Here is a 26,707-nt window from a genome sequence, read left to right on the forward strand (position 1 = left end):
GAAACGAGGGTATTTTTTTTCTGGAATGCTGGTTTTGTGTTTATTAAGATTGAAGATACAATTGTGTTAAGAGCCAGTTACCTTGGAGGCGTAGTATCATTGAATGCAGAGTTTTTAAACTGGTGTTTTGTTCTCCCTCTTGCAGTACCCTATCCAAATGCTGCCATGCGGTGATGGCACTTCTGTATCCTTTTGCCTGGCAGCACACCTACATCCCAGTACTACCTCCATCCATGATTGACATAGCCTGCTCGCCCACTCCATTTTTGATAGGACTTCTCTCCAGCTCCTTGTCCAAGCTGAAAGATCTACCACTCGAAGAGGTAAGAAGTAGTGTTACACTTCGAGATTGAAGGCGCATAGGAACGAAAAATGGGCTATATGTGTACTCAAGGAATGCTGTTGAAATAACTAAGGACGAAGTAGAAAGAGACCCAAGAGTTTTAGTTAACTCACGCTCGACCTGTCCAACCAATACACAATAGCAATAGACAAAGCAAGTAGAATGTTGAATTACATAGCCAAAACAGTGGAAAACAAGGCAGAAGAAGCCATGATCAAACTATATATTGCTCTGGTCAGACCACACCTTGAGTACTGTGTCCAGTTCTGATCACTGAGACCAGGAGATATTCAATCATTGGAGGCAGTGCAGAGTCATGGGGCTGATCGCTACTGTCAGAGGTATGCGTTAAGAGGAAAGATTGGCGAAACTTGGGGGTGGAAATTCAGTCGCGTCTCTGTTACAGCGTCAATCCAGGCGGACCGGTAAATTTTGTGCCGGCAAATGGATTGCATCTGCCGCCACAAACTTCTTCAGCTGGTCCCTGAGTTTGGAGCGGAGTGCTAAGGGAGGCTGAGCAACTGGAAAAGAACACCAAAAACATTCCCAATACCATACTCATGCCACCACAACATAAATTGCAATAAAAACCAATCACACATGCCTCAGGTCGACATTACGTACCTCACTGTGGCCGCTACAGTTTGGAACACCAGTTTCCACAGGCGTTCCCACTAGGGCGCGAAACAGATATTGAGCCGGTGTCGCAACCAGGGGCTTGGCACACCGGCTCGTCTCTTCCGGGTGGTAATGCTCCACGCCCCTGCGGAACCGGCACCAAATGTCCCAGTGGGGTGCTGGCAGCTGGCGGCCCACCAGGAAGTGCTTACCGCCACCATTGCTGCCCCTCCGGGGTGCTAACCATGGCAGCTGAAGAATGAATTTCCAGCCTTGAAAGGAAATGTCCAGGAGGTGTCGATCTTAAATTTTTCTACACCATTATCTCGTACATCTAACATGAAAATGTAATTTGAAGTAAATTGCTTGAAAAGGACAAGGAGACACCGGTTCAAACTATTAAAAGATGAATTTAGGACCCATATCAGGAAGTTCTTGTTCACACATGAATGAAATTCCAGATACTGTAGTGTAGACAAAAACCCTGGAATCAATTAAGGACCAATTTTATATTACAATAGGGGGACTTTAGGTTATGTCTAGATGGATGATCAAAGAAGGGCAGAATGGCTTCTCTCATCTGTAATTATCTTGTGAATCCCTGGGTCTCTAGACTGCTTGGGAGCACAGAATGTTTCATGTAATAAAGATTTGGGATGCTGAAGATTTTTAATTAACCATGCACTGTGAGGTTAGCACACTATCTTTTCACCTCTGGAACCTGTTTATGAATCCATCCCACGCTGCAAGGAGCACTCTTGAGGTTGAAGTTATAATGTTGAATATGTATGGAAGTCAAGACAATTCAGCATATCAAATCCAATCCTTCTAATTACATGGCTCATGCAATGGAAAGGGAGCCTTACTTTGCATCTGACCTGTGCTGACCTATTTGGAAGTGCTGATGAGCCATTGTTGAGGCAGTTTTTCTCTGCGTCTAATGGGGCAGTGCTTTTAGCCACTGAGCCTTCCACCGAGCTAAAGGAGGGAAATTTACTAATGTAATCTTTGCCTTTCAGCCACACATTATGGGATGGATGTAAACTCATCCCAGAATTGCTATAACAGGCTGATTGTAACACCCATTCCCACCAACAGTTAGACAGCTCCCAACTTCACTAGTGATGTAAACTAAAGATTTCAAATCCATTTAAAAACATAAAAAATACCTCATACAGCAAACAATGAGAGATTTGGGGAAGCTGGTAGTGAACTTTAGAAACAGCAGTATTCTCCGCCCAGGAGGGTTGGGGATGTTGGTCGCGTATAGGCTGTGACATGCAGAAAAATGAATCGACCTCTCACTCCTTAAGATATTATGTAAGCTGGTGTTTTTCTCGGACATTTTAGACAATGTTATTTTTGTTGACCAGTGAAAGAGAAATTGTGTCTGAGGTGAGTCAAGGAGTGACGCTGCCACTTTTTTTCTTATTGCAGGTGCTGGTGGTTAACCTTGGGGCAAATAAGTTTCTCAGACAGGTGAGTACCACATCTGATTCAGGCTGAAGCACAGAGCTGTAATGGCATGAGGCTTATTAACCATGACACTGATTGCAAATAGTTCCATTTATTAGATTATTAGAAATACCATGTGACATGTTAGAAAAAGCTGTCCACACTCCCACAACGGAGGGTGAGTGAGAAACTCACAGGAAAGGGATGAAGCGTTCATCTAACTCTCTTCTTCCCATTTCCCTCAATATTGAGATATAAGGGTAGATTTTGACTTTGTGCAATAGTGCAAAATGGGTGATAGTAAATTGGCATTAATGTCAATGGAAATAAAAATCGGGAGTGATGTAAAACGGGCTACCGATTCGCTATTACTCTTTACACTAGCGTACAAAGTCAAAAGCTACTCCATAGAGTGGTGGCATAGATTAGTGCCTCTGACCCCAATGTCATTGACCGTCTCGGTACTAGCAACGCCGATGTCTCTGCCACAAGCAAGAAAGAACTTGTATTTATATAGCGCCTTACTTGTCTTCAGGACATCCCAAAGCACTATAGAACCAATGAAGTATATTTGAAGTGTAGTCACCGGTATTTTGTTGGCAAATGCAGCAGCCCATTTGCACATATAGCAAGGTCCCTTAAAAAGCAAAGATAGGAATGATTAGTTAATCTGTTTTTTGATGATGTTGGTTGAGAGATAAATATTGGCCAAGGCACTGGGAAAACTCCCCAACACACCTTTGAATAGTGTCGTAGGATTTTTTTAATGTTCACTTATAAGCAAACTTGGTTTGATGCCTCACCTGAAAGACAGCACCTCCGACAATGCAGCACTCCCCAAGTACTGCACAGATCCATTACAGACAACACACGTCGGGTGTCATTGCTGTAGTCTCAGGGGTCACTGCCACAGACCCTTACTGGTAACTAGTGCAGCTGTTTGCTCTGCTGGCCACTCACTGCTTGTTTCTGTTATTTGTGCCAGGTGGATGATGAAGATTCCATTCTCCCGCGTAAACTGCAGGTGGCACTGGAGCATGTCCTAGAGATGCGGAATGAATTGGCCAGTCAAGAAGAGGAGGATACTCTCCTGGGTAGTAAGTGCAGCAGGGAATCAGACAACTCCTCTTCTAATGCATTTGCATCCGACAAAATGGCGGCTCACCTCAAAATGAGTGAGAATGGACAGTAAAACCATAAACAGAAATTAAATGACGCAGTCTGCTGGCACAGGCAATGGGACACCAACCTGCTAATCAGATGATTGCAATGTTGAGTCCCAAAACTACCTGGCCTATGATTCTGCTTGGCTCTGTTAGAATATAAGAACATAAGAAATAGGAGCAGGAGTAGGCCAAACAGCCCCTCGAGCCTGCTCCGCTATTTAATAAGATCATGGCTGATCTGATCATGGATTCAGTTCCACTTCCCTGCCAGCACCCCATAACCCCTTATCCCCCTTATCGTTTAAGAAACTGTCTATTTCTGTCTTAAACTTATTCAATATCCCAGCTTCCACAGCTCTCTGAGGCAGCGAATACCACAGATTTACAACCCTCTGAGAAGAAATTTCTCCTCATCTCAGTTTTAAATGGGCGGCCCCTTATTCTAAGATTATGCCCCCTAGTTCTAGTCTCCCCTATCAGTGGAAACATCCTCTCTGCATCCACCTTCTCAAGCCCCCTCATAATCTTGTACATTTCGATAAGATCACCTCTCATTCTTCTGAATTCCAATGAGTAGAGGCCCAACCTACTCAACCTTTCCTCATAAGTCAACCCCCTCATCCCCGGAATCAATCTAGTGAACCTTCTCTGAACTGCCTCCAATGCAAGTATATCCTTTGGTAAATATGGAAGCAAGATCATTAATTCTGACCAAGATCTGATTGCTCTAGGGCAGTGTTGTACACATGCGAATGGGGTACTTCTCTCGTGCTCAGGGCCAAGAGACACTCCCGTAAATGAATCCTTGCTCCCTATGAACCAGAGTATGCATTTACACACCCAATATGTGGTGACGTAGCAAGTCCAGGGGTTGCGCAAAAACTATTATCACTGATGTGTCAGAGAAATAAAGACTTGCATTTATAAAGCGCCTTTCATGCTCTTCGGACACCCCAAAGTGCTTTACAGCCAATGAGGTGCTTTTGAAGTGTAGTCACTGTTGTAATGTAGGAAACAAGGCAGCTAATTTGCGCATAGCAAGCTCTCACAAACAGCAATATGATGATGAATGGATAATCTGTTCTAATTATGTTTGAGGGATTAATATTGGCCAGTACACCGAGGATACCTCCCCTGCTCTTCTTCAAAATAGTGGCATATGATCTTTTTACATCCACCTGAGGGGGCAGATGGGGCCTGGGTTTAACGTCTCATCATAAAGACGCCACCTCTGACAGTGCAGTACTCCCTCAGTATTGTACTGGAGTGTCAACTTAGATTTTATGCTCAAGTCTCTGGAGTGAGATTTGAACCCACAACCTTCTGACTCTGAGGTGAAAATGCTACCACTAAGCCATCACTGTCTCACCAGCCCTCTTGTGATCTTAGATTTTCGAAAGCAGTAAGATAGGTACCATCAGATTGTAGTATGTGCTATAAACTATGGAGCAGGTTTATTAATAGCAGAAAGGCAGTAGTAAAGACAATACAGAAAATGAAAGAAAATACACAGAATCATACAGCACAGAACATAAGAACATAACAAATAGGAACAGGAGTAGGCCATACGGTCCTTCGAACCTGCTCCGCTATTCAATAAGATCATGGCTGATCTGTTCATGGACTCAGCTCCACTTCCCCGCCCGCTCCCCATAACCCCTTATCCCCTTGTCGTTTAAGAAACTCTCTATTTCTGTCTTAAATTTATTCAATGTCCCAGCTTCCACAGCTCTCTGAGGCAACGAATTCCACAGATTTACAACCCCCTGAGAAGAAATTTCTCCTCATCTGTTTTAAATGGGCGGCCCCTTATTCTAAGATCATGCCCTCTAGTTCTAGTCTCCCCCATCAGTGGAAACATCCTCTCTGCATCCACCTTGTCAAGCCCCCTCATAATCTTATACGTTTCGATAAGATCACCTCTCATTCTTCTGAATTCCAATGAGTAGAGACCCAACCTACTCAACCTTTCCTCATAAGTCAACCCCCTCATCAACGGAATCAACTTAGTGAAACTTCTGTGAACTGCCTCCAAAGCAAGTATATCCTTTCGTAAATATAGAAACGAAAACTGCACGCAGTATTCCAGGTGTGGCCTCACCAATACCTTATAAAGCTGTAGTAAGACTTCCCTGCTTTTATACTCCATCCCCTTTGCAATAAAGGCCAAGATACCATTGACCTTCCTGATCACTTGTTGTACCTGCATACTATCCTTTTGTGTTTCATGCACAAGTACCTCCAGGTCCCACTGTACTGTGGCACTTTGCAATCTTTCTCCATTTAAATAATAACTTGCTCTTTGATTTTTTTCCTGCCAAAATGCATGACTCACACTTTCCAACATTATACTCTATCTGCCAAATTTTTGCCCACTCACTTAGCCTGTCTGTCCTTTTGCAGATTTTCTGTGTCCTCCTCACGCATTGCTTTTCCTCTCATCTTTGTATCATTAGCAATGTTACACTCAGTCCCTTCTTCCAAGTCGTTAATATAGATTGTAAATAGTTGGGGTCCCAGCACTAATCCCTGCGGCACCCCACTGGTTACTGATTGCCAACCTGAGAATGAACCATTTATCCCAACTCTCTGTTCTCTGTTAGTTAGCCAATCCTCTATCCATACTAATATATTACCCCCAACCCTGCGAACTTTTATCTTGTGCAGTAACCTTTTATGTGGCACCTTGTCAAATGCTTTCTGGAAGTCCAAATACACCACATCCACTGATTCCCCTTTATCCACCCTGTTCGTTACATTCTCAAAGAACTCCAGCAAATTTGTCAAACACGACTTCCCCTTCATAAATCCATGCTGACTCTGCCTGACCAAATTTTGCTTTTCCACATGTCCTGCTACTGCTTCTTTAATAATAGACTCCAACATTTTCCCAACCACAGATGTTAGGCTAACTGGTGTATAGTTTCCAGCTTTTTGTCTGCCTCCTTTTTTAAATAGGGGCGTTACATTTGCAGTTTTCCAATCTGCGGGAACTCCCCAGAATCCAGGGAATTTTGGTAAATTACAACCAATGCATCCACAATCCCTGCTGCTACTTCTCTTAAGACCCAAGGATGCAAACCTAAGGAAGCCATTCAGCCCATCATGCCTGTGCAGGCACTCTGAAAAAGCTACCTATTAGTCTCTAACCCCTGCTCTTTCCCCAAAACCCTGCAAATGATTCATTTTTAATTATATACCAATTCCCTTTTGACAGTTAGTATTGAATCATCTTCCACCACCGTTTCAGGAAATGCATTCCAGAGCATAACAACTCACTGAGTAAACTATTTCTCCTTGCCCCGTCACCCCCCCACCCCCGGCTTTTTAAATTATCTTAAATCTGTGTCCTCTGATTACTGACCCCCTGCCAGTGGAAACTATTTCTCCCAATCTACCCCATCAAAACATCTCATAATTTTGAACACCTCTATTAAATCTTCCCATAACCTTCTTTGCTCTAAGGAGAACAATCCCAGCTTCTCTAGTGTCTCTCTACATGCCTGGATTCCCTCATTCCTGGTACCATTCTGGTAAATCTCCTCTGCACCTTCTCCATGGTCTTGGGTATCCTTTCTAAAGTGTGATGCCTCGAATTGGACACAATACTCCAGCTGAGATTTAACCATTAAATGCATAAAATAATAATCAACTGTGACTCTTCTAATGTTTTTAAAAACACAGGACCTGAGCTTGCATTCCTTAACAATAACTTTACAGAAAGTCCCTTGTCTTTCCCCACTAAGTACTCTCTCCTTTTTCCTTAATGGCTTCAGAAGAATTGGCAAACTAGGAGCATACTCTTTCAGAGATAAAATCAGAAAATACTGGAAATATTCAACATCTGTGGAGAGAGAAACCGAGTTAACGTTTCAGGTCGATGACCATTCATCAAAACTAGAAAAGATTGGAGATGTAACAGGTTTTAAGCAAATAAAGAGGCAGGGAAAGGGGGGAAGGGAGGAAAGAACAAAAGGGAAGGTCTGTGATAGGGTGGTGGAAGGCAGGAAATTAAATGACAAAAGGGATGAAGGTGCAAGGCAAAAGATGGTAATGGGACAAGTAAAGAAACAAAAGATGGGTTTGGAGGAGGTGTAAATGGGAATATCAGAATCATTAGCAACAGCTGCCGTTCGAAAAAATGGGGACAGAGGTTATGATCTGAAATTGTTGAACTCTGAATCCAGAAAGCTGTAAAGCACCTAATAGAAAGATGAAGTGCTGATCTTCCAGCTTATGATGAGCTTCATTGGAACAGTGTAGGAGGCCGAGGTCAGAGTGGGAGTGGTCTGGAGAATTAAAATGACAGGTGATTGCAAACTCAGGGTCACGCTTGCGGACTGAACGGAGGTGTTCCACAAAGTGGTTGTCCAATCTGCATTTGGTGTCTCCAGTGTAAAGGAGACTGCATCGAGAGCATCAAATAGGATATACTAAATGAAAGAAGTACAAGTAAATTGCTGTTTCACCTGGAAGGTGTGCTTGGGACCCTGGATGGTGGAGTATCCTTCAGATATATCTCTGGTACCCTTTGAAGTTCAAGTAGGAACAAAGGAAATAAAGTAATGTTATCAATCAAGTACACATTTAGATAGAGAATTTCTGCTCGTATTTCTTTTGTCCTAATGATGATTGTAAATTCCTTTTAGTCCTATTGGGTCATCTGCAGAACAAAGCTAACAGCTATCAGGTGATGTCCAACCAATGGCTTTGCAATTAACTATTATTAACACCTAAAAGCCAACTGATATCATCCTAACTAGTTTATTGCTGGGAATAGACACACTGACAGAATGAAACGCACAGTTCCAAGATGGCATTATTTCTTTAAATGAAGCTAATTTTAACCCCTAAAAGCCTGAACAAAAATACATCATAGACAAAATACTGCATTTTGTCAGATGTCTCTCTTCCCACTCAGATAGCTTCCTTGGTACTCTAACTCTATTCAGATGGGATGAGAGGTACGTCTGACCCTGCACAATGTTGTCAGCATCCACTGCAGCTGACTGCTGGACTAGCAAAGGAGGGACACCTTTTCCTAGCTCTGGCCTCCTACTTTCTAAAAAGTTTGGCCATAACGCTTTCGGCATCTAAATCACCTAGCAAAATATTCACCCATCAAAACCTCAAATAGCATACAAAAGCAAAATACTGCGGATGCTGGAATCTGGAATAAAAACAGAAATGCTGGAAATCTCCGGGTCAGGCAGCATCAGTGGAGAGAGAAACAGAGTTAACATTTCGGGTTGATGACCCTTTGTCAGAACTTCGCCAGTTGCCTGACCCGCTGAGATTTCCAGCATTTTCTGCTTTTATACCTCAAATAGCATAATTGTTGAAACCCTTACTACTTTCATGCTTGTCTAAGTAGGATATTCCAACCAAACCCTGACCAAAGTGGTCCCTTACAACAATGGACTATGATCAATCCTGCCCTTTGTGTATTAGTTGCTCTGCACTAAATCCAGTTACACTCTGTACCGCACAAGCCCTTTGCCTCACATTCACCATGACCTGGTGTAGGAACCGTGACATCTTTTCCACGTCTGTGGTCACCACATAACCAGCAATGTCTGATATTATCGCCTCATCAATATCCCCAATTGATTTTTATAACCTATTACATTCTCCCCATCTAGCCACAATTTCCAAATATCCTTCAGCTCTATGTCTAATTCTCTAAGTACAATGTGGAGCTTTTAAAATTTCTGCCTGTGCGCTTCAGGCATTGTTACATTCAAAAAGAACTGCACTTATTACAGTCTCATATTCCTTACTGTCTGTTGGGTTGATGCTCAAAAATGTAAGTGCTTCACCACAAAGTGTCTCAACCCAAATTCCTTTATCACATATATGGTTGCATACTAATACTTCAAACGTCCTTAGTCATCCTCTTCTTTAAAATTTGGTATAAGATTATGTTTAGATAAATTATTCCGTACTGAGTTATGAGCCAGATGAACCATCCCCTCACTTACTGCACTCACCATTAATATGCTTCTGCCCACCAGTTCAAATGCACATTATGCTGATTCTGTTTGTCCTCTGCTTCATATTAGTGTAACGCTTCTGTGTTCTTGCTTTTTCTCCTCATCAACCTTGATACTGTGCTGACACTCCTTTTCAGCAACCTCCAATTTCCTACATTTTTATGACAGGAGGGGAACATACATAGATGGTTTAGTGCCCTCTGAATTCAACTCTTTCTGGGTGATCTTGAGGGATGGAAACAACCAGCATACCCTTGAAGGGCAAAATGAGGAACAAATTAAATGAACATGGGAAAACATATATTACTACATAATACTTAAACACACATACAAATGAGACATTATCCCCCCTTTTGGGTTCATCCAAGCCACCCTAATGAAATGTACACTAAGTTTTCTGCCCATTTCTGTTTCTAGATCCTGGCTCCCTTAATACCGTGGTGTCTGAGACCTTCGTGCGTTTCTTTGTAGAGATAGTTGGTCACTACTCCTTGTACATGACATCCAATGAAAAAGACGAAAGAATTTTCCTGTGGGAGCCGTTTCGCAAATCCATCACATCAAAAAGTGTCCGACGATTTCTGGAGGTTTTCATGGAGACGCAGATGTTTGGGGGATTTATTCAAGATCGAGAGCTGAGGAAGCTTGGGGTGAAAGGTGAGGATTTGGGTCATGATACCGCCCCTTCCTTCCTCTCCTCTCTTCCCATCACTGTTTAACTCAGTCACATATTTTGTCAGTCAATCATGCTACATGCAGGAACAAATAACATGATCATAACAGATGATTTTTTGCCCTGTGAAACATTTAATAAAATGTAATCAAACATTTATCCAGACTTGTATCTGGAATAAAACAGTTACTCTGTTATTGGGAACAGGACATTTAGTATCAAGAGATAATTGGAAAGAGGTGAGTGAAAGGGTTCACCTCCACTGTGTAAATTTTCACCCGGCGCAGTCCTTTGGCACCTTTGCTATCGTGCTCCCACCTTCCTTGCTTGGTTAGACAACTCTTTCTGCGGTTTGCCATGTAGCCTGGATTGGTTAGAAGAGTGATCTCCTCGGGTTGGCTTAACTCGAACATGGGGGCTTTGATGCAGTGACAAACCTCTTGGGCGGTCCCTCGTATCGAGGATGACTTGCTTCCACACGAAAAAGGGATGAGTTCACAGGTGTTTCGATGAAGGACCTGATATTCCCAGTCCCAAACCACATGTTAAAGAGTGGACGATGCCTGTGCGTGGATTTTTTTAAATGTGTGGTGGCCATTGCACACCAGCCACCACACGGGCTTGACAGAGCTAGGTCTTGGTCCAGTGGCAAGGATTAATCAAGACGACTGGAGACCAGCTCTGCAGCACAGACCTAGTGCGCACACATATCGCAGTGTGCAGTGACACAGAGCAAGAGTCAATTCATCTGGATGGTTTCCTTTTAATTAAACTGCAAAGAGCATTGTTCAAAGAGTCTATAGCTGCTGGCCTCCATCTCATTTGACTCAGCTAGAGCTAGATCTCAGAACTGAAACGACTATGTTCTAATACACTTGTACTCACTCAGTCCATATGTAACTATTTCTTGTCTTCTGCAGGATTATTTGAGGTTAGAGCACAGGACTACCTTGAAACTCTCCCTGGGAGTGAACATAGAGGGATGAACCGATTTCTTAGAGGCCTAGGTAATGCATCTTTAATTTGCTCTTGGATTAGGGCTTCATCAAAAGCACTTAGATGACTTTGTATCAGCAATCTACGATCTCCAAATCTTTGCTGTTTTCCACCTGTCTATTATCCTCTATAAGTGTTTGCTCTGTCATCTCTTGCACAACTACGTACTAGCAGTTTTGCTGTGTGTTATATGTTTTTGCACAGAGAGTCCGGCAATCAATATTGTGAAAGTTAACCAAATGTTTGTTCATTTCTAGGCAGTAAAATGAAATTCCTTCACAAGAAGTAAACAACCTTTGGAGGGTATCTTAATGGGAAAGAAGGCTGAATCCAGTACAGTCAGTGTTTTTCTTTTATTCAGTGGTTCATTGATTTGAAATTGTCAACACAGCCTGTTACCCGTTGGAGTTACAGGGAGGCTATTAATTCAAAGCTGTGCTCACTCCAATGTGAAAGCCTTGAGGGAGAATAAAACCAGTTCCATTGAATATTTATTATTTAGACTTGGGTGAAGTCTGTCTCACCTCAGCCTGGCTTTTAGTCATCATTGGATAAACTTTACCTGTGGGACGTCGCACACAACTCTATGGAAGAGGTGGAGAAACAAGAAAAGGAAGAAGAAAGTATCATTTGAGAGGGCTGTATGGAACAACAGAAATATTGCAGAGATGGAAAATGTCAGAAGATGAGTGGAAAGAAAGAAGAAAAAAAGGTGGACATTTGTGAATTAAAAAAAAAAAACATTGATTTCAGACACTTTTTCTACTCAAGGTTTTGAACTCTACTGTCAATGCTCAGGAGCCACAGGCCTTGCCCTGTTCAGTTTAGTATGACACATCGAGGAACTTTAACTGCATCAGGACCTTTGAAACATGTGTTATCCTCTGTCTCAAGTTGTCAGCTGAGCGAAAAGTGAGTTTGGGATTGTAACGTGATTTTACCCTCAGGAGATCTGCTTTAACAGTACAATTGATCTGTCAGTTGGGTGCAGTCTTGTACCATGGATGCCATGTGTATTTGTGCTGGTCAGTGGGGGAGGAAACGGCAGTGCTAGGTAAAGAAAGACTTTTCCACTCCCTGCTTGATGATGGGGACTAATACTCTGAAGGGGTGAGGTACAAAATGCATGTGATGCAGTCCAGAGCTTATCCTCACAACGTACAAAACTCTCAAACCCCAGAACCACTCGACTGTATCAATGTGCTGTGTACATTGTCTGAACTGCATGTCTTTGTAACTTTCCAAATTGAATGAATTATTGCCAACTTGGGTGAGTTGCTGGGGAATTATATTTTGTGGAGTTGTTAGTTTGGGAGAGGAAGGGTGAGGGAGTTGCACCTTGATTATCCAAACTCATTTCACTTAGTCATTGAGAGCCATCAGAGAAGACTTATTCCATCTGTCCATACTTGAACCAATTGTAAATCTGAACAGTGGCCAGTCTATCTCTCCAGTTTAAATAACCATGGCCCAGTAGCAGTGCACTGTAGCAGCTGCCATTTTTATTGAGCTATCCACTTGTATGCTGCTATACACAGCAAGTAGCAGGATGGGTTTGAAAGATTTCCTTTGTTATGATCTTGGCCAGCCTGGTCCCTGTACACACCATTAGATTGTGATTCCCTCAAGCACAAACAGTGTGCCATAGATTTTGTGGTTACGATTCTTATGTTATATATTGCAGAGCACAGAAAAATCAAAGTTTGCAACAGCACACAAGGAACTGGCTTACAACAGAGTCTTAGACTGGAGGAGAGCAAGTGTCACTGGGCACAGGCTGCAGTCTCTACAGTGTTATCTATGGAGGTGCAATACAAGGAACTGCAGTGCCACACAATTCTCCCATTCAGAGGTTTGAACATTCTGTAGCAAGCTTACAGGGAGATTTCCTGAGAAACCAGTTATATTCATCAATGCTTATATGTTGCTGTGCTGACCTTTCAACCTTATACATCCAGACTGGCAACCAGTGTAACAAGAGACAGTACAATACAAAAAAAGAGCAGTGTTGTCACAGAATATTAACTATAGGCGGTGGTCAGATAGGTCCAATTGTAAAGCAGCTATGACAATTGAAATAGATATCAGTTAAAAAGGCACTAATGTTCAAACCACTGTAATGTAGCTTTTGGGCAGGGGTGTAAGAATACTCTAGCTTAGCACAGACACATTGTATTACAGGTACCAGCATGATCACTTTGTGGCTCTTAGTTTATAAATTCTTGGTAAAAGGAAATTCTAAGATAATGCTAGTCTTTTAAAAGCACTCCCACTGTTTTAATGGCATTGAACAAATCAGTGCAGTACTTATTATGGACCTGCTCAGCTTTAATTCGGGCAGAGAGTGCACAAACATCCTCTGAATAACAGGCTTTGGGCCTGATCCCTGCCTGCACTAAAGGTGATTGGGTTTCACATTTGCTTGTGTGATCTTTTCTCACTCTTTCATTGCCTATCATTCCTCAACTAAGAGGGCTGTCAGATGAGTGACCTGTTGCCAGTCCTCTGCTCTTTAACTGGCCAATAAAACATGCACAACAGCATCAGCTTGGACTGTATCTTAAGGAGCTCTGGATGCTGAGAGTCAGTGGTTGTATGAAACAACCTGAATAAGCTATATGATTAAAAAAATTGTGTGTGCATCCACATGCCCGCAATATGTTATTTACACAGTGAAATAAGGAGGATAATAGTTTATTCAATGAATGGGATTTGGGAGCATAATTCAAAATGACAAGATTGTCCAAACTGAATGGAGTCCAATAAGACATGCTCCCTGACTGTCAACTCTTGTTCCTATACAGTGCAACATTATAAAACCTGGGATCTTTTCATGTAACTTAAAGAAAATTCTATTTATTTCAGTGACCTGATTAGTCAAAATCCGTTGTTTGTTTGTATTTTATTGTCAGATTCATTTTGTTGGGTATGGATGATCAATAAAAACATTTTTTTTAAAAATGCGTTAAATTGAAAGGCAAAGGAAAAACTCGCGTTGATATAACATCTTTCACAACTTCAGGGCTTGCCAAAGCACTTTACAACTAATGAAGTACTTTTTGAAGTGTGCTTTTTGCTCTAATATGGAAATGCCGACAGCCAGTTTGCAAGGCCCCACAAACAGCAATGTGATAAATGGCTACACGATTGGTTTTAGTGGTGTTGGTTGAGAGATAAATGTTGGCCAGGACAAAGAGCTGTTTTGCTACAAAAAAAGTTATACACTGAAACTCTTTTTAAAAAAAAAAAAAAAAAAATGGCATGGAATTTTGGGACCATTACTGGTATCAGAATTGGATGATTGTGATCCAAAAGCAAGGCAAGAAATAATGAAGGGATTTTTATTCTATGCAGATGGAGCACCCCCTTTCCAGTGGAAAACATTTATGATGTCCTGCCTGCTGCCAGTGTGGGTGTGTGCCATCTCCTTTCCTGTCCATCCTCTCCCTGATCAGATTGGTTTTCCCCACCTCCTTCCTCTTCATCTGCAGATGGATGGTCCAATTCCTTTGTAATGGTCAAATCATGGTGAATGCAGCAAGTCACTATAATTCTGGAGAACTGTACTGTACTGTAGGGCTCCCCCAGACCCATGCAGACAATGGAAACATGACTTGAGAATCTTGATAGTCTGCTCAACTATTACTCATATAGCACTCAATACTTCATTATATAGTCCTCAGTTTATAGTGGGCAGGTTTGTACGAACGCGATCTACCTGTCCGGTACAACAGCCACCAAGTGCATGGGCTATATGAAACATCGACAAATACACAAACTGAAAAATCACAGCAGAAAAGGGACATTTATCATGAAGTGAAATGGGCTCCAGATCTTCACTGTCTAGTGTATTACATTTCTTTTTACTACATGCTTGCTGTGATTGCTTCTGACCATGTCTCTGGCATTTTGACTATTAAGCAGTTGACTTTTTTTTAATGGGACATATTTATATAACAAAATATATTTCCCAGCGACCTTTACAAACAGCAACTTTCCTAAAAGAAAATACCAGGGCAAGAGAACTGGGAGACAAAGCTCTTCATTTTCATATATATTCTGCAGCAGTCACACAAGTTTTGCCACAGTTTGGTAAGTTTTAGATTTATCTGCAAACAAAACTTACCCTGCTATCATCACTCAACCATCTGCTTTAAAGGAAGACTTTAATAAAACTTGTGAACACGGTGGCTAGAGAACGTAAAACTGGAAAGGTAAAAGTTCTCGCTTTGCTTTGGTCAGTCCTAAATGGGGGAAATCTCCTGCACAGCCATGCAGGCTTTAGTAAAGGATTCTCATGTGAAAATATTAAAATAAAGTCTGCCTCAATAAGGCTCTTTTATTACATTCAGTGAACCTTAACGAGGTCTTATTTACTTATGATTGTTCTTGCATTCAGTGCTCCTTAAGTGTCAACTCGTGAATAAACAGTTATTTCTGTGTGAAATAAACAGAGCACTAAAGATGCTGTAATTGGTAACTTTGAAATGGTTAAAGGCTTTTGGTCGATATAAACGGAAGCCCATTTTAAACATGGATGTTTTTAATGGAGGGGACTACTGTTTTCAACCCTGCCCGTGCTTAGTGGAAGAAAACAGTCCACCAAGACTGAAGTGAATTTCCCAGTCTCCTATTGGCCATCCTGACACATTGGGCTGAATCTTAACTCCCAAATACAGGTGGGTTGGGGTCGTGTCAGAGATTAAAATGCAAAAAAAAAACCCTTCCCGCTTCGGGTTTTAATGGAGGCAGGACGAGGGGTGGGCAACTAATCCGCTCGCGGAAAGCGGATTGGTAAATTAAATATTACGAGGCTGCCTGCCTTCATTTTAACTCATTCTATTTTTCACAGGTGGCTAGGTTTCCCAGACCGCGGGAAACTTGGCAGCTGAACGGAGGCGAGAAGGGATGAATCCAGAAGGTAAGTGCCTTTGCAGCACTGCTTGTGGGCCAGGAGCAGGATTGCTTCCTCCAGGCCAAACTACCCAGTTTAAACCTCCCCCCGACAACTGGTCTGCTGTTCACGATCACCATCAGAACCCCTCTTCCTCCACCCCCCCCCCCCCCCCCCCCCCCCCACCACACCCCACTAAATCCCATCCCATGATCTCTCTCACTCCCCTACTACACCTACCTGCTGTCCTCGGCTGAGGCCTTGTGAAGCCGGCTTCCTGCCCAACAGGCATCCAGCCTGTCAATCAGCCAACCTGTGGGAAACCGACAGAAAATAATGTAAAGGGGGCCTGTAGTTAAAAACTAGATTTTTTTTTTAATAGGCAGTGTCTGAGAAGCCTGCCATTTTACAAGATACAGTAACAAGATATTCCAGCTGCATCAGTCAATGTGCATCAGTGCGATACAGTGCACGGATGCCGTATTCAGGCAATCTCCCCCCCCCCCCCCCCCCAGCTAAATTCCAGGCCATTGTTTGGGCTGAGAAAGAATCAGGGCTACATCCCAGGTAGGATGCACTGACATGCAAATGACCATTATTCAATATCTGCACATTTAGTAAATTAAATCCATTCCTGTTCATGAAATCAATTGCGTTTTTAGACTAGGCCTTTATTGGCACACGGGTGGGATAAGTGAGATGCTGCAATTGGGGAAATCCAGTCACTTGAAAGAAGCCGATTGCTTTCTCTGCTTTGTTGAGTCCATGGAAAGTTAATAAAATCAGAGATTGCCTGAATACGGCATCCGTGCACTGTATCGCACTGATGCACATTGACTGATGCAGCTGGAATATCTTGTTACTGTATCTTGTAAAATGGCAGGCTTCTCAGACACTGCCTATTAAAAAAAAATCCAGCTAGACACTGGTTTGGATACCTAGGGGTTGGATGTTCCCTCTGTGAATGATGCCCCACACTCCTTACAATCCAATCAAGTTACCTCCCTGATGGAAATGCCTTGTGTATGAGAGAACCTGAAGCATTTTATATATTGAGTTAAACCTCCTGTTGGGCAAACTGAATGAGAAACATCCTTGTTGAGGGTTAAACTTATCCCTGTGGTTTCCCCCATTGTCTCCAAGCTACAGAAACTTGCAAAGATATAGGTTTTCGGATGGCACATCTCTCTTTAGACAGCTAATTAACACTTTGAATCACCCAAGACCACCATAGTTGCAAATCTGCTATTTAATGTTGTCAAAAATGCTGCTTCGGCTATACAAAATATTAAAAAATTGAAAACAAATTTTGCTCAGCAAATATTGGTAAAACCCAAAATGTTACTGCTCTTTATTCTGAGGTGGTGTGTTCGGTTTCAGATAAACGACTGGCATACAGCAGGAATAAGGAAAACTACAACAGTTTCTCTATTAAACTCTGAACCAGTAACCCAGTATGCGGTTTGGATTGACTTTGAACTCTTCAATTGAAGGGCAGTTTTTTTCCTGTTTAAGTTTCCCCCAGCTATACAACTTTTAATCAAAAGGGGCTGATAAATAACCTATGCTGCTGGGAGGTATGCAAGAATGCTTCTACTATCTCTCGCCAGACAGACTAATTGAAGTATGATCATGAATCCTTCAGTCTAGCAGTCTGTGACACAGCAGAAAGAACTTGCACACTGCAACAATCCAGGAATTTTTGCACCCGAGACAATTTCAGAGGCACAGTATCTGACTTTACACAAACTCAATTACAGACATCCTTCTCCCCAGCACCCACCCACACACAACATTTAGATGGGTCAGATGATTCTACAGTAAAAAATGTTCTCACACACAAGTCATTATTGTCAGCCTTTTATTTACAAGATTTTACAGTAAAATAATAACCAGTTGTGAAATATTTAAAATATCACAAATACAGTGCCATCAGATAAACTCACCCAAACACTTGGTACATTTTAACTCACATGCTGCTTTGGTCAGTACCAGAGGTTTAACTGCAATGATGAACTTATACCAGCTTGCAAAAATGAAAATTATTTCTCAGTTCGATTCATACAAATCATTATAAAAGAAACATTGAGCTACATTGAGTTGGGCTATTATTCTGCCTGAACAGGTGGACGTAAAATCTCTCAAAGAGCAATGAGTTCTCCTCATACCCTGACCAACATTCATTCCTCATACCCTGACCAACATTCATGCCTCAAATGAGACACCACCAAAACAGATCAACTGCTCATTAGTCTCATTGCCGTTTGTGGAACTTTACTATATGCAAGTTGATTCCCATATTTCCCCATACAAAAATAACAGTGACTACTTTCCAAGAATAATTAATTGGCTCTGAAGTGCTTCAGGATTTTTCTGAAAACCTGAACAGCACTATAAATGCAAGTTCCTTTTATATAGACGGATACTATAGCAGGCACCAGAGAATGGGCTGTTGCCTTGTACAGCATCATGTTACTGACTGATCACAATTCCTGATTTCAAAGCCCACCTTCAATTGGCTTTCCAACTTGGTTGGGGTCACTTTCTGGAGTGGCTGGGGTAGCTCATCAGTTTCAGGGAGGTGGAATGAAAGAAGAGTTAAAATTAGGAGGAAAGCTATCCGATCCTGTAAAACTGACCTCCGTACGAACAGCAGCTTTGGAAAAGTTTTCCTCAAGACCATCCCACAATCTCAGGTAATAGTGGGCAACATTGTTTTGGGAAGGAGTAGAGCAATAAGCAAGGATGTGTGCAAGTTATTTTTTCCGTCAGTGTCCTCTTGCACTCCAACTCTAACATCATCATGTCCTGGAAATCCAAGAATGTCAATGAAAAAAATGGGCTCCCGAGTATAAAATTAGTTTCAGCAAGATTCAAAGGGTAATAGAAGAATGTTTCTGGATGTATTAAGTAAACACTTAAAAAGCGGCATGTCAGCCAAGAGATATCGAATATTCTGTATCTGTAACTATTGCAGCTGTTGTTTTTTGGTGGAATCACAGAAAAACTTGAGTTTTCGAGGAAGCAGTTTCACATCTACAGAGACAGCTTCATAGTCTTCATTATCTATACTGAAGAATCCTTCAGTTCCCTGAGGAGAGAGAAAGAGAAAGGAAATAATAAATCAGCCATTAAGGTTTTATCCTTCCCACTTATGAAAGGAATTGGAAGGTTATGGGGTAAGTAACCAAATACTCTCGAACACAATGCAATGTCATCTGTACATAACTGCCATCCAGGGATGACTAATCCAGATTAGAAATTCATCAAAACCCTGAAGGTTTTCAATTTATTTTCTTGGAGATGGTGATTCTCCTTCAGGAGATTACAGACTATCCTCTGATCTCTGATTGGCAGTTGGGCTATTGGGTGAAAGTAAGCTAATATAAATTTGAGCTAAGTAGTGACAGCTGAATATCAACCTGCAAGAAGTCAACGGAGCGTGAAAGGCCATTAGAGTGTGGAGTTCAGCCTTGAGTTGGACAGGACTTATCCTCTTAAAATTAATACTAGTGTGAAGTGAGTAAGAGGCACTTAATGCTCTTGGGAGTTCAGGTTAACACTATCCATATTTTTTAAGTGAGACACAGAAGTGAGAGTGCAGGGAACCCTCATGCTGTGTGTAGAGTAAAATATGCAGGCCTTCATGGATCCTCAGTTTTTAAAGTACAGGGCTTGAAAGTGAGACCTTACCTGCGGTAGCTGCAGCTTACAGAAACTGGCTTGGAGAGTTTGGCTACCTTCAGGACACGAGAGTGGATCAATCAACTTCCGACTCCTGTTGATGGTCAAGCAAGAAATTGTATGCAATAAACCAAAACACCACCTGATACAGAACTCATGACAATGGTTTCTTCACGAGTATGATGGGCATCCAACTTGTGCATCTCAAAATGGGACAAGAATGTAGTGCGGAGCAGTTATCAATGTTCTGTGCTGATCTGATTCAGCACTAAACGCTGCAGAATCATTGCTAATGCTCATTAAATACGGAAAGTATTACTCCACATCTGGCTGAGCTGCTGATGAACCAGTTACTGCAGCCTCAAAGGGAGATATTTAATTTTTATTTTGCAATTTTCCCTTGTATTTGAGCTGTGTGTGATTCTGACTTGCCTTTCATCTTTCCAATGACTAATTGAGATTACCTTTCTATGGATTCATTTTAAATAAATGAATGCCTCCATCAAAATAGAGTATTAAGAAATGTCACATGAACAAATGCCAATATTGCATCCCACTATCTCACCCTAATACCTTCAGACTATTAAATCCATTGGCGACCTCTTTGTGAAAGATTTAAACTCGACACTTTGCTGCAAGTTTCCTCTCCCCTCTTTGTTTTGGTCAGTCTTTTAACAGCTGAGACAGTCAGTTTGGATGAAGTATTCCACCCAAAGCATTAACCTATCTTTCTTTTTCATAAGCTAACTGACTTATTGCACATTTCCCACATGTCCAGTCCTTGGGCCCAAGTTTCCACAAGAAAAAAAAACGGGCGCCCGTTTTTCGCGCCTAAAAAAATCCTCGGTATTCTCCACCTACTTACAGGTCCTGTGGCACTCGGCGCAGCCAGCACTAGCTGTGGGGGGGGGCGGAGCCAGGTCCCTGCGCTGAAAACAGTGCCGGGACCTCTGCACATGCGCGCTACAGTCGGCACGCAAGTGCAGTAGCTCCAGGCGCCGAACTGTGTGGGAGGGGCCCGAAGCACGCAGCCCCTAGCCCTATGGCCTCACTGGGGCTGTGTGAATGAGGCTCCTCCCATGGCCAGCTCCTGCTCCCCCCCTCCCGACCAAACCCGACACCCGCACCCCCCCCCCCCCCGAGACCCGCTCCCCCCCCCGCCCCGAGACCCTACACCCGCTCCACCCCCCCCCCGACCCGAGACCCGCTCCCCCGACCCGAGGCCCACTCCTCCCCCGACCCGAGGCCCACTCCTCCCCCCCCCCGACCCGACCCGAGGCCCACTCCCCCCGCCCCGACACCCGCTCCTGTTCCCCGACCCCCCCCTCTCTCTCCCCCCCATCCCTCCCTCTCTCTCTCTCTCTCTCTCTCTCTCTCTCCCCCCCTCCTGCCCAGCGGCACGAACGACTGCAGAATTCTCCCTGGCTGAAGCACTTTCACACAGGTAGGAAGATGGTTTATTTAATCTTTTCTTGGCTTATAAATGTTTATTCAGGTTGGATTTATTTGTATAATATTTGTAGAAGTATAAATAAGGATTTATTGTCGAATTTAATGAGTTCCCTTCCTCCCACCTCGTTCTGGACGCCTAATTTGTAACCTGCGCCTGATTTTTTAATGTGTCGAACAGGTTTTTTCAGTTCTACAAAAATCTTCACTGGCTCCATTCTACTTTAGTTTGGAGTACATTTTCACTGTGGAAACTTTCAAATCAGGCGTCAGTGGCCGGACAAGCCCCCTTTTGAAGAAAAAATTCTGTTCTAAACTAGAATTGTTCTACCTGACTAGAACTGCAGAAAAAAAAATGTGGAGAATTGCGATTTCTAAAATAGTCCGTTCTCTACCAGTTGCTCCTAAAAATCAGGCGCGAATCATGTGGAAACTTGGGCCCCATATTTCAGATTTCCATTACATTCACCGTTTTCTTTCTGTCCCAGCTATTTAATCAGGTCGCCATGTCTATAGGATGGGTTCTATTTAAAACAGCAATGGTGCTCATTTAATTAATGCCTGCTCTGGAGACATGGACACAATAAAAGAAAGGCAAAGAAAAGTAAGTGAAATTTCACACCATCGCTAACTACAAACATTCAGCTCCTCTTCGTCCAATGTCACATTTATACCTGGACGTGGTGCCGCCAGGGGGTCAGCCGCATCATTCAGGAGGATGTGGTGAATGGAGAATGCTTTACTTTTACTGCTAGCATTCAAGAGTCTCAGCTGCACTACTGCCCTTATTTTGTGGGAATATGCACAACAAACTGTGCAAAATCATGTCAGCTATTTGAGACATGCTCTTGATGTGCAGTATATCGGCAGGGACGGAGAGCCTTTGATTTCCACCTCAGAGTCTCCACAATGACTGGATTTCTCAGATAGGAGAATTGGAACTTGGCACTTACACTTGAAACCCGAGGTCGAAGTCCCCACAACCCTCCCCACTCAGCAGTCAGTGTAGACAGAACTATAAGGCTCTGGATTTAATACAGGAAAGAGGGAAGCATTGTTTTTTTTAGAATGTACATCATTTTGTGGAAAGTTTCATTAACAGTGTCTGCTCTTGTGTGAATCTGGAGTTGCTGTCAACAGTGGCAAGACAGCAACATCTTTAACAAAAGCTCTTCCAGGAACTGAGCTCTGAATCAGCAAATTATTTAACAGCTAAACCAGAGACATAGGACACTTACCCTGTAGCTACAAACTGCCCCTTGCTGATGGTGTCTGGTTCTATACAAATATTCATGGCATCTTCTGTACGCTATAGAAAAATGAAGAGTTTAGCAGGATTTCCCCCGTACACTAGAGCTGCTTACTCAGAACTTCAGTGTTAATATTAACCCCTTCACACATTTAACAGACAAGGAATGCAAAGCTGAATGTGTACATTTTTTTTATTTTAGGAGGACAGTGAAAGGGGAAGAAGGGATTCAATGCTTCCAATATATTGAGTCCTTGACTGACCACCCAGTCATTAGAGCTGAAATCATACCCTGATTTCCTCCATGGCCATTTTACATGCAACATACCTGATTCCAGTCAGCTTCCTGGAGAAGGTACTTTCCACAGGAAGCAAAGGTAAATTCAGACGTCAATTGCCTATTCCCAAGTAGCAGCACTAACAAAAGCATTAAAGTTCATCATCTGAGAGGATGAGATCCAATGGGCCAACAGCCTTCTTTATTTAATGATATAATTGGGAATCCAGAAGCAGAACAATGCATGCTATAGGAGACTTTACTTCATTTATCCCCAAATTTCTTCCCTTTTCCTCCTCTCATCAAGATGCTGAATCCTGCTGTGGTATCATACCATCCTCAGCTGTCTCATCCAAGTGGCCATTCTTCAAGGGTGATCCTAGACAATGGGTGAGTACAGGATTAGGTGGATCCCCTACCCCACCTGAACTAATAGCCAATGGAAGAAGCGCAACCTCGCCTTCTGATTTCCCATTTTATGACTGAATGGCTCATTGCCACCCAGTACCCTAAATGAGTCGAATCACAAGCACATGCCTTAGTGTACACCATTGACTTGGACACTAATTTGCTCCCCATAGGAATATGTTCTCTATCTTTATCCAACCAAACGTGAAAATAATTTATGTTTTTTAGTGAAATTACAGTAAAACAGGACTAAAGAGAGATATTGTCACCATCAGCTCCTGGCTGTAGCTGTGGACAGTAATTGCTCTCACCTTGAGGTCTACCTGCTTGTTGAGTGTGCTGATGGTCACTTCCACCGCTGATTTCTCTACTTCCTCCCAGTGTTCTGGCTCCACTGGTACTTGCATCACTGCAGTCAGAAAAAAAAAACCAATGAAAGCTCTGAACACCTTTTCCCGAAAACACACTAGTTACAGGCAGAACCATTTCCCCCTTCTCCACGTTGCCCAAGCTAACACACGTTCTAAATCCAGAGAATGCACAACACTCTGGACCAAATGGCAACCATCATTTGATTCCCCCCTTTTTAAGTGGAAATAATTGGGTACATTTTCCTTCATTTTATACTGTTATCTGCCTTTCATCTGCTTGGCCTTGCAATGGAGTGTGAACACACAGCCTATTCACAAGCTACTGCCAATGCCCCTCGTACATTACCAACAGGAAGTGGCAGAGACTGGCAAGGCATGACTGCCCTTTTGAGTTGTTCATTTCATCACACTGGGAAATGCAGCTGCCCCTTCCTGCTTGGCATAATTCAGATGAGGAGCAAAGTAGAACAGGGCCTAAATCCAGTTTGATGACCAGTCCGTGTTGCTGAGCATTAGTGTTCACCAATGGATTTTTACAATACAACACTGACTTTTATTTATCATCTTGGATTTTCACTGTATATTTTCCACAACCCCACTAATATGGCTGCCTTTCCAGTATGGCACTTATGATATTGTGATGCTGGATCAGGATTATAGTGGGTGGAGCCGACCAGAAAAGAGGGCGCAAATGGGAATTTCAACACTCTGCTTTACAGACTTAACCCAGGAGTGAATGACAATCTCAAATCTAAATCAAGCAGTTTAGATTCACCATCATGATCTGCTGGGCTTAGTCGCACACCAACTGCACATTAAGAGAGTGGTAGCCTTTGCGATTATGGTACATCTTAGCATTGATATGCGGTGCCCAGAAAGCTACGTTTGTGCAGTCAATGGCGCCCTGCTTCATGGGGAAGCCAGATATCCTGGCAAAGCCACGTGTGCTCTCCTTCTGCGTCTGTCTGTTCAGGAGAAGGGATGTCATTATCTTCTCTCTAGAGTACAGAGCCTCTGTAACCTCCCGGATGCAGCAATGGACAGCGAGCTGTGAGCTGTTTGCAATGTCGCCTGTTCCAGCCTGGGAGGATCCACTGGCGAAAAAATTCAGGGCCACAGTCACCTTGAGGGCTACTACTGGCAGCGCTATCGTCGCCCTGCTCGGAGCCTGCAGGTCTGGTTGCAAGAGGTGGCAGAGTTCTGTGACCAGCTCCTTGGTGAAGCAGAACCACCAAATACACTGCTCCTGGCTTAAATGCAGGTAGAAGTGCTCTCAGAAAATCCTTCGTGGGTAAGGCCTCCTGCTGAGAGCCCTCCTGACCCTCGTCCTCCTCCCTCTGCGAGCAGCGTGCCTTTGCTGCCTCTGCTCCATCTCTCCATCATGTTGTAGTGCGAGGGGTGACTGCAAGTAGAGTCCCCCTGACTGGGAGCAAGTAGTGTAGTCAGAGGCCTTCCCAACACCCAGCAGCACTCCCTGAACACTTTAACAATGTTAGAAATGTCTTCCTGCAAACCAGTATTGACATAAACTCTGCAAGAGCCAGTACAAGAGAAATAATCAATTTACCTGCAAGTTGGATGCATCCCTTTAAATAGCACTGGTGGGGAGGCGCTGATTGGAATGGCAACTCGTGTGTCAAATCAGCATTACACGCTGACCGATGTCACAATCTGCCTACTCTGTATACTGCCAGCACACGCAAGTCCCCTCCCGGCCCTATTGTCCTCACCAAGATGGCGACCCAGCGTGGGCCATGCCTGGAAGTGGTTAGAAATGAGGCGGCTGTCATTTTTTCCTTGAAATCTGCCTTAACTGCCGGCATTAAGATGCCGAATTTCGCAGCCTATATGTTGGACATTAACACATATAATGCAGTGGTGGAACAGAGGCTAAAATCCCTGCTCTACTGACTTTCTGATCTCAGTCATACTGTGCAGAAAGGCAATAAGTGCCATTTCACAGGAAGAGAGAAATGTTAATGCCCATCAGATCATTCTATTCGCCCCCTTGTGGCCAATCAGGAGCTGCACTGGTGGCAGTGTAGCTGCAGATTGAGCATCCACATCGCTAATGGTAGAGGGTGGGAATCTGCATGGGAAGAAAGATGTTTAAAAAAAGTGCGTTTCTCCTCAAAAGAAGGATGTACAGCACCTCCACCTCAAAATACATGAAATTAATAGCAAACTCATCCCTGCGTGACAATGTAAATCATCATAGGCAGATAATACCTTAGTACTAAAAGGAGCAAAAAGATTAAAAGCATTCGAGCACATCACCCTCTTTGGGAGTTGTCCAGTATAATTCCAGTCTCCTCAACAGCCGTCGCCACAGACTGGGCCTTGGGGGATTCTCTTCTGATTGCTCTGGTGGTCGCTCTGTGGGGCCCAGGTATGCAATGGAGGCCTGCCGGGTTGGTGGCCATTCCTAGACAATGAACATAGAAATATAGCCTGCAGTTAATGATGGCTATATGTGTCCCAGCACCATGATCTCAAGAAACCCAACCCAAACCTTCAAACAGTGAAACATACAGAACAACTTGCATTTATATAGCACCTTTAATGTAGTAAATTATCCCAAGGCGCTTCACAGTACAGCATAGCACAATCAAACAGAAATGGACACTGAGCCACAGAAGATGACATTAGGACAGGTGACCAAATGCTTGGTCAAAGATGTAGGCTTTAAGCAGGGTCTTAAAGGAGGACAGAGGTGGAGAGATGAAAAGGCTTAGGCAGGGAATTCCTGAGACTAGGGCCTAGACTGCTGATGGCACAGCCACTAACGGTGGGGCAAAGGATTTGGGGAATGCACAAGAAGCTAGAGTTGGAGGAACAGAGGTCTTGGAGGGTTGGAAGGTGTAGAGCTGGAGGAGGTTACAGAAATAGGGAGGGGCGAGGCCATGGAGGGTTTTGTATGCACATACTATAATTTTAATTTGTAATATTAAGCTACCTCCATACAATTAGATTTAATTCCCTTTTGTAAACTGGTGTTACTTGGACCTAAAACAGATAGAACAGGGTACTTTCTAAATGGTAAAAAGCTAAAAACATGGCGGTCCAAAGAGTCTTGGGAGTCCATGTACATAGATTAAAATGTCATGAACAGGGACAGAAAATAATCAAAA

General features: G+C 43.0%; 2 protein-coding genes across 3 annotated transcripts in view; one reads left to right on the forward strand and one right to left on the reverse strand.

Moving 5' to 3' along the window:
• The window catches only part of LOC139280780 (DENN domain-containing protein 2A), a 100,317-nt gene extending 86,142 nt beyond the window's left edge, over nt 1-14,175 (forward strand). The window contains exons 15-20 of the mRNA XM_070900470.1: nt 146-323; nt 2,399-2,440; nt 3,402-3,513; nt 9,993-10,232; nt 11,169-11,255; nt 11,502-14,175. Of these exons, the coding sequence (XP_070756571.1) occupies nt 146-323; nt 2,399-2,440; nt 3,402-3,513; nt 9,993-10,232; nt 11,169-11,255; nt 11,502-11,533 (691 nt within the window). The 3' untranslated portion in view covers nt 11,534-14,175. The remainder of the gene's footprint in view (nt 1-145; nt 324-2,398; nt 2,441-3,401; nt 3,514-9,992; nt 10,233-11,168; nt 11,256-11,501) is intronic.
• A 3,820-nt stretch (nt 14,176-17,995) lies between these two features.
• Nucleotides 17,996-26,707, reverse strand: part of agk (acylglycerol kinase) — a 42,011-nt gene continuing 33,299 nt past the window's right edge. Inside the window, exons 11-15 of one of the 2 annotated variants that reach the window (XM_070900474.1) lie at nt 25,854-26,001; nt 23,517-23,614; nt 22,510-22,580; nt 19,832-19,916; nt 17,996-19,229 (exon numbers count right to left, since the gene is read on the reverse strand). In XM_070900474.1, coding sequence (XP_070756575.1) covers nt 19,107-19,229; nt 19,832-19,916; nt 22,510-22,580; nt 23,517-23,614; nt 25,854-26,001 — 525 coding nt within the window. In that variant the 3' untranslated portion in view covers nt 17,996-19,106. The remainder of the gene's footprint in view (nt 19,230-19,831; nt 19,917-22,509; nt 22,581-23,516; nt 23,615-25,853; nt 26,002-26,707) is intronic. The other variant, XM_070900475.1, reaches the window with a different exon arrangement.

This window comes from Pristiophorus japonicus, chromosome 15 (assembly GCF_044704955.1).
Source record: "Pristiophorus japonicus isolate sPriJap1 chromosome 15, sPriJap1.hap1, whole genome shotgun sequence".
In the NCBI taxonomy this organism is placed as follows: Eukaryota; Metazoa; Chordata; class Chondrichthyes; family Pristiophoridae; genus Pristiophorus; species Pristiophorus japonicus.